The 8,322-nt window shown below is 39.1% G+C and overlaps 1 protein-coding gene across 12 annotated transcripts in view; it reads left to right on the top strand.

The window, feature by feature from the left end:
• LOC117174281 (thyroid adenoma-associated protein) overlaps positions 1-8,322 on the top strand; it is a 398,068-nt gene that overhangs the window by 3,896 nt on the left and 385,850 nt on the right. For 2 of the 12 annotated variants that reach the window (XM_033363215.1, XM_033363211.1), the window contains exon 1: positions 4,319-4,419. The exons of 9 other annotated variants lie outside the window; for them this stretch is intronic. Coding sequence is in view for 1 of the 3 variants with exons in the window: in XM_033363209.1 (XP_033219100.1) it covers positions 4,360-4,419 (60 nt within the window). In the remaining 2 variants the exon portion in view is untranslated. Of the gene's footprint in view, positions 1-4,290; positions 4,420-8,322 lie in introns of those variants that run through there. One more of the 12 variants, XM_033363209.1, reaches the window with a different exon arrangement.

Raw genomic sequence — 8,322 nt, 5'->3', positions numbered from 1 at the left:
CCCCCCCCCCCCACACACACACAAAAGTAACTGCAGTTCTCGTGGAGCACCCTGTATATTAGTTTATTTCGCGTAAGTTGTAGCATATTCCCCTGGTTATATTTTTCTTACACGTAATCAGCCCCAAGGATTTACCCCACTTTTCTGTTTTCTTACGATTCGGAGGTAGCATTGACAGGTGGCCGGTTTTTCAGTCACAAACCTAGCAGATCGAGTGAACGGAAGGAATACTTTACAGTGTATCCACATAGTATCCCTTCCGTATCGTACGGCAAGGACTCAACAACAGCAAGATGGGCATTTAACTTGTTTCAATTCTGATTCTACTTAAATTTTCTATCAGAATGTCGCGGAGTAGGTGCAATACTTTTTTCAGCGTTAAAAACTTTCAAAATTATATACCTATCATTTACATGAACACAAGGCTGCTTCAATCACATCTTCTATTTCTTTATTCATAATGTGTCCCCTAAGGGTTTACATGACTTCCATTCCTTACAATCTTTCAGCTTATATCTATATATTTTTTTATAATCTTATCCTTTCTATATATACAATTATTTACAACTATTTACACACAGTCTTATATCTAGTTCCTTATCTCTATTTTCTGCGATAGCCCAATTTAGGACTTACTAGCAAGCGAGTGAGCGAGCGACGAAAGCGAGAGAGAGTATGAGAACGCAAACGCATCTTAGTATACTTTACTTTTACCTTACCATTACTTACAATTTTTACTCTTCTAATCTAACAGACTTCCGTTTCCTTTTTCTTTCACTTTTTTATACCTCCATTTGCCTTTTTTCACATGCATTCTTTTATTCTCTCTCACTCGCTTCTCTAGCACCCTCCAACTCCTTCATCCATTCTTCTCCTAAGCCCTCCTCCCCTAGGATCTTAACCACATTCTCTTGCCAGCTTCCTTTATCTTCCATTCCTCTCCTATATTCTTCCTATACATGCTCCCACGTTTCCTCCTCCTATTCACATATTCTACACTTTCTGTTTTCTTCTTTTTCCCAGTACATCCCCTCTCTTACCTCGTTTCCCAATCTAAATCTTGCTATTCTGGTCCACCTTCTCTCTCCTCATCTTTTTATTAATTGTCTTTCCCTCTCCCTTTTTTCCAATTCTTCATAGTTTACTCCAGTCCCGCCTTCTATTTCTCTATCATTAAAGAACTCCCTCGTTTCTTCTTCCCATCTCGTTAATTCGATCGCCCTCCCTCTCCTCTCTTCTACCGCCATCAAACATTTTCTCGCCAACTCCCCTCCATTTTCCTCCCCCAGCTTCGTCTCAAATTTCCATGCCCTCTTTCCCGCTCTAATACTTAACTTATCCCTTTGCGCTTCTTCTCTCACCATATATCCTGGCGTCCTCCAGTCTGCCCCTGGTGTCCACCTTATATACCTTTCTTGTAAACTCTCAATATCTTTCCATTTTTTCCATCCCAATACCTCTGCTTCATAACCTAATACCGGCCATACCAGCGTATCAAATAACCACATTCTCCTTCCGCAATTCTTTTTAACCTTCTTTTTCTTATTCCCCAGATCTGTTTCATTACCCCTGCTGCTTTTTTTATCCTTTCTCATATATGAGTTTTATGATCTTCATTTGTTAGCAGGATATATCCCAAATATTTATACTCTTTTACTTCTTCTAACTTTATTCCCTTCTATCTCCCTGTCCATTCTTTCTTCCTTCCCCCTCCTTTTCTAAACCTCATTACCTTTGTCTTTGGTTGGGTAAAACCGGGTACCTATAAAAAGGATTTCAAAACACATCGTAATTAGGAAAAATAAAATTTAATGTAATAAATTATTATAAGCTTTAGTATACTGGGTACTTTGGGTGCACTTACAAAAGTTTTAATATTAAGAAAATTATAATATTCAGTATCCTACATGCAGTAGTCACAGCCGAACTCGCCCTATTCGACGTCGCTGCATGCTATGTGGGCCCATCCTTTGCACATTCTGCACTGAATCCACCCCTCAGTGGATACAGAGTAGAATTCGTTGCAAAACATGCAAGCTGCATCAGCCTCCGCTTCTGGTTCCTCTTCTGATGACGAGCCATCCTTCTTTCTTTTCTTTATTTCAGATTTATTCTGCGCAGGTACCTTAGAAACTTTTTTCTTCACTGGTTTCGTTTTCAAAATCGAAGATTCTGCCTCTAGCTCATTTTTGTAGGGTGAGGAAGTCAGGATGTCAGTTTTTCTTCTCCTTCTGTTACTGGATCGTTCAATCCTTATTTCTTCCTGAGGAAGTGGAACGAGCGCACGAGGTGAAACCATAAATGCTGATTTCGGAGATTGTATCTCAGCGCTGGTAAATGTGCAAGGCTGGTTCGCAACATTCACAGATGTGAAAGGCTGGTCCTCAGCATCTCTAGTTGCTAGAGTCTCATCAGTTCTGACTATTGGAGAGCGGGCATGATCATCAGGGCCTTCCTGTTCCAAAGGTTTTTCCGTGGTATCTAATGGTGCATACATATGATTAGGAAACGCATTTCGATTAAAGTGGAAATTCCCGTCATTAGAAAGTCACTTACAGCAGTTTGGGGCACAGCTGCTCTAAAAAAGGCATCATTGTACAGTTTTGCTACTTGATAGATGGACACTGTGCGTCCAGCGTGATTAATCAACCACTTTCGCGACTTCTGTTCGTAATATGTGATTAAAGGTGACATAAAAGATACGTCCAGTGGCTGCATTCGATGCGTACAATGTGGTGGAAAGCACAAGATGATAACTTGGCTGTCTCGTGCTAGTCTGATGAGCTCTATATTTTTCGTGTGGGAAGTATGTCCATCCAGAATCAAAAGCACTGGTTTTTCAGCGGTGGGACAAGCAAACTCGATGAATCTCTTGAACCAAAGTATGAAAGTTTCCTTTTCGATCCATCCACTCTCATGATACACAGCAAACGATCCTGGTCGCCCGTCGTCCAAAAGCATAGGATTTTCCCTTTTTCGCGGGAAAACAAACATTGTCGGCATAAAGTAGCCAGCTGCATTCATGCAGATCTCAGCAGTGACAAGGGCTCCTCTTTCTCCTGAAGATAAAACACCAACTTGCTTTTTTCCACGCAAGGATATCCCTCGGGACGGTTTATTTCGCACTGTGGTGATGCCAGTTTCATCAACGTTGAATATGAGTTGGTAATATTTCATACTTCATGTAAATGGATTAAAGATCATAAAATGATTCCACAACAGTGCGATTGAAGCCTTTCACCCGTGCAAGTGATGTTTTTTTCAGGATTTCTTAAAGATAATTCAGGATGCCTTGCAAGAAAGCCGTAAAGTCAATCTTTTCCTGCTTTCTTCTTCTCTCTGTTCAAGGAATGAGGAAGATTATTCAGCTCTGCTTATTCAAATACGAGTTCTCGAATGCCCGTCAAAGTAAAACCAATGAACCTTTCTTCCATAGTAAGTATGTGACGTACAAGCTCTGCTTCCTGAGCCTCTGAAAACCCGTCTTATAACGGCCCAAAGAATTTTGCGCAGCTTCCTCAGGTTCTAAAGATTCAGTTCTAGCCTTTTTAAGCCTATCTTCAAGCGTTGATTGAGGAACATCGTGAATCTGAGATGCTTTCTTATAGCCCATCTTCTTCTTTCTTATAGCCCATCTTCTGGAAGGAAAGATGGGCTATAAGAAAGCATCTCAAATTCACGATTTTCCTCAATCAACGCTTGAAGATAGGGTTAAAAAGGTTAGAACTGAATCTTTAGAACCTGAGGAAGCTGCGCAAAAATCTTTGGGCCGTTATAAGACGGTTTTTTCAGAGGCTCAGGAAGCAGATCTTATGAGTCACATACTTACTATGGAAGAAAGGTTCTTTGGTTTTACGTTGACGGATATTCGAGAACTCGCATTTAAATTAGCAGAGCTGAATAATCTTTAATGGCAGCAACCATATTTTTGGAGCACCAGCTCTGCCTTTCAGTCTTCCTTTTGTACGCTCGTGGCATCCTCACATCTAAAAAATAATTATACAAACGTTTCAAATTACGACCCGAGAAAAATTTATATGTAAACCTCGGGAGAAGGATAGCTGAGTTAGAGCGATAAGAGTGAATGCGCCTCGCGTCTGAAGCGGTCTAAAGACTGAAGAACTCAATTCGTTACAGTTTTTTGACACCCAACGCATTTAATGCACTGGCTACGGCCCAACTCTCCATATTGAGCTTTATGATGTTTACATATTTAAATTTTGTTACTAGAAATGATTAGGAAACGTTTAAATAGATTCTCAAACTCAATTTTTATGTAACATTTTTCAGGATTATTTTCTCCTGTGTGACCAAAACAACTATATTTTAGAAAGGGATGCGTGTAATCGATAATTAAGCATGGTGCCCACGTGTTTCTGGTCACAAAAAATTATGATAACTAGGGCTATATACTCTCAAGTAAGTACAAAATTTAGTGTTCAACTTACCTGTACAGATTCTGTACGACTGCAACAACCACGATAAAGCACTTTTTTCAAAAAATTGTAACGTCAAACCGCAAAAAAATCGATATCGCTTCCTGAGATCACAAAAACATGTAACTGAAAACTGTTCACGAAAATGAGATCGTAGCATCTACATAGCTTTTTCCTATCTAAGTATTTCTCTAATCCTGTTATTAATCCTGCCATCCCTTCTTCATCATCTGCCATCAACACTATGTCGCCTGCGTGTGCCAGTGTATCTTTTCCTTCCCTATTCTAACTCCTCTCCAACCTTTTTTCCTCATTTCTTCTTCCAAGTTTAATATTAATAAATTAAATAAAAGTGGGCTCAGAGGACATCCTTGTCTCACACCTCTCACCAACCAGAAACTATCTCCTATTTGATCTCCTACCTTTACACTGCTTTTTGTTTCTCTAAAAATTTCTGAAACTCTCTTTATTATTCCCTCTCTTATCCCCCTTTTTACCATAACTTTTTCTATTTCGCATCGGTCTAATGAGTCAAACGCCGTCTTTAAGTCCACGAACATTGCTATCATTGCCCTTTTTTCCCTTTTAATTCTCTTATTTACTAGGTAGTTCAGAACATACATGTTGTCCATTACCCCCATTCCTTTTCTAAACCCTGTCTGATTCGGTGACTTGATTTTTTTTTGTTCATCTTCAATCTCTCCGATAAAATAGTTACATATACTTTATACAGTGTTAGCATCAATGCCCCCCCCCCATAATATTTAACCTCCTCTCCTTCGTCTTTCTTTACTATTGGTATAACTACTCCTTCTTTCCATAACTCTGGCCACCCCTCTCCTCTCTATACTCTATTACACATTACACATTCCTAAAACCTTAACTATTTCTTCCCTTGATATGTCCTCTTCCTCATCTCTTTCTCTAACATATTTTCCTCTCTTCATAACTTTTCTCTCTACTCCTCCTAGCAAATCCAAAGAATATTTCTGCCATTCTACCATTTCAATATCTTGGTTTACTCTTTTTCTTTTTTTCTTTCTCTATTTACTCTCTTTCACACCTCTTCTTCCGTCCTAGCATTCTCCGCCTCTTCCTCAAACCCTTTATTCTCTTCCTCTTTCTTTTAATAACACAACTCATTATACTCTTTCTTTTTTTCCTATATTCTTCCCCATTACTTTTTTCTTTTCTCCACTTTCTTCATTCCTTTCTGACCTCCTTTTTTTTCTTTTTACAGTCCTTATCCCACCGACTTCTATTACCCCCTTTACTAACTTCATTTTTGTTTGTGCACTCTAATCCCATTTTTATTTCTTTTATCATTTTTTCCATCTCCTCGTCCACATTTCCCTCTCCTATTTAGATATTTCTGACCTCTCTAAACTGTTCTTTTCCTTCCCTTGACCAATTCCCTTTTCATACACTTTTTACATTTGCTCCCCTTTTATTCATATTGCTATTGCTTTTTTGTCCCTCTAATGTCACTATTAAGGGAAAGTGATCCGAATCAACATAATCACCTACCTCTAGTTTCTTAACCTTCTCTCTTACCTCATCATCCATATCACATAATCAATGACCGTTCCCCTTTCACCTCCTGAGCGTGTATATTCTCCTTTCTCATCTTCTTTTATATTTCCGTTTAAGATATACCATCCCAGCTTCTCCAAGCTGCTTAATAACTCTTTTCCTCCCCATTTAGTACCTTATCTTTGGATTTTCTTCCTCTCTCTTCTCCCCATTCCCTTCCTCCTCTGTCACCTAATCTCGCATTGAAATCCCACCTATTATCAGCCTAATCTGTTTATTTTCTTCAATCATTGCTTTCATCTCCTCTGCTTTGTCCTGCATATCACCGTTCACATAAACCCCCACTACCTTCCACTTCTCTCCTCTCATCATTACCTCTTCTACTATTAATCCTTCTTTTTGTTCTGTCCTCTCTCTCCTGGTAACCTTCCCCTTACTCTTTCGTATCCCTTTTCATCTAGCCACGTCGCCATCATTATGACTACATCCCATTGTGTCAAATTTCTCATAAACTCCCTATCCTTTTTCTCCAATCCTGCTCCATTCCAGTAACGAATCTTCCATTCAAGTGGCAACATACTACTGCATCGATTATGCATGCGGTTGAAATCACCGTCAGTAGAAGTTAATGGCATTCTTATTTTTATTTTATTTTTAACGCTTCAAAAATACTATTGAAATTACTACATGACATTCTAATTGAAAATTCAATGTAGAATTTGAATTGCAACAAGTTAAATGCCCATCTTGCTGTTTTTTAAATATTTTTTGTTGCATGATACGGAAGGGATACTATGTGGATACAATAAGGATACGCTGTATAGTATCCTTTCTGTTCACTAGGTCCGCTAGGGAAGGTCGGTGGCTGGTCAATTTGCAGAAAATCGTGCAAAAACCGGTTTTCTGATGCTGGATACAGTTTTACTAAAATAACTTGTTTTTTTATGTGTTTCTTTTCCTTTGCAGTCCGTATCCATGATCATTTTTACCAAAAATTCGCCTTAATCTTCGTTTTAGTTGCGAAGAATTTTATGAACATGTTAATACAAAAACTGATTCGTTAAAACCTGATTCGATGACCTTTTTTAGAAGCTCAAGTTTTCAGACCTGGCAACCGTATCCGGAGGGGAAACTGAACTGAAACTAATGCAACAGGCGGTGCTCTGATCAGGTGGTCTGAAGTTTGTATTGACATTCAGTGCAGAGATTTGAGAAATGATGAAAAAGTTATTAGTACGCGAGAAATTTACGAAAAGTATATTGAAAAATGTGTGGCCCAGTGGATCTTTCAATTGTTGTAAAATTTCTTTTTTGCTAATAATAGCGGAAACATGGGTCGTAAATGTGTAGCTCCTGGTTGCAAAAGCTAGGGTATGGTAGGAACGTAGAAAAACTTCATGAGTTCCTCATATTTCTTTCCAAACTTGTAATTGTCTAGGGTTTAAAGGCTTAAAGATTCTTTACTATGCAATTTAAACAATAGTTACAGTTGGAACGGGGTGCACAAAAATGGTGAAATCTATAAAACCCTACAAACTTATCAGCGGCCGATGATAATTTGGTTTTGAGGTTTTAAAAATGCACTTTGAAAATGTTCTAGAGCCCGAAAGGGGTTTCGCGGTAGTAGTATGTGTGCTTACAAAAAATTTGTTCCAAAAAATCCGGTTAATGCTAAAAAATGAGAGTAAATTCGTGTAGCAACTACGTGAATTAAGCAGGAAGCCAAATAACAGCTTTTGGTGCTGATAGCTCTACTCTACTTAATCGTACTACCAAAAATGCACTATCTGTAAAAGTCGCATCCGCCTTGGCGGGAATTTTAAATTAAAATAAAAAATGCAATTTGTGTTTTTCTTTTTGTAATTGTGTATTGAAATGTCTTACTTGATCTCGGAATAGGAAAATAGTGGCAAGTTATAAAAGGATGCCGCTGTGAACTCGCTGATTCTATAAAGTGGGGACTGAGAGCGACATGCGTGAAGAGCGTAAAATCCGCTCCTCGCCAGCTCTTCTCCTGTTTATATTTTCTCAGCGTTGCGAGCGAGGATGCTCGATGCGAGCTTCGCCAGCTTGGTGAGAACGGAGACTGAGTGGCCGACAGACCACCGGGAAACTTGACGTTTCCAGATGCGAGCTTCTTCGTGAACGCGCGAACGCGGCGAAGCTCGCCGATCCGGACCAGTGGTCCCAGATCTGAAACGAGATATGGTCATATACTATGACAGGGTTATGTCCGTGTGAATATAGTAGGAGACGGACTTCGATACTGGCGATTCTCATGATTTGAATACTTCGCGCGCCTCTTTATATGCGCATATTTTGAGGTTACGTTATTTCAAGCATAAAATATAAA

This window comes from Belonocnema kinseyi, chromosome 6 (genome assembly GCF_010883055.1).
Source record: "Belonocnema kinseyi isolate 2016_QV_RU_SX_M_011 chromosome 6, B_treatae_v1, whole genome shotgun sequence".
Taxonomy (NCBI): domain Eukaryota; kingdom Metazoa; phylum Arthropoda; class Insecta; order Hymenoptera; family Cynipidae; genus Belonocnema; species Belonocnema kinseyi.
The sequence above is the reverse complement of the archived record's forward strand: the minus strand, read 5'-3'. Positions and strand labels throughout refer to the sequence as shown.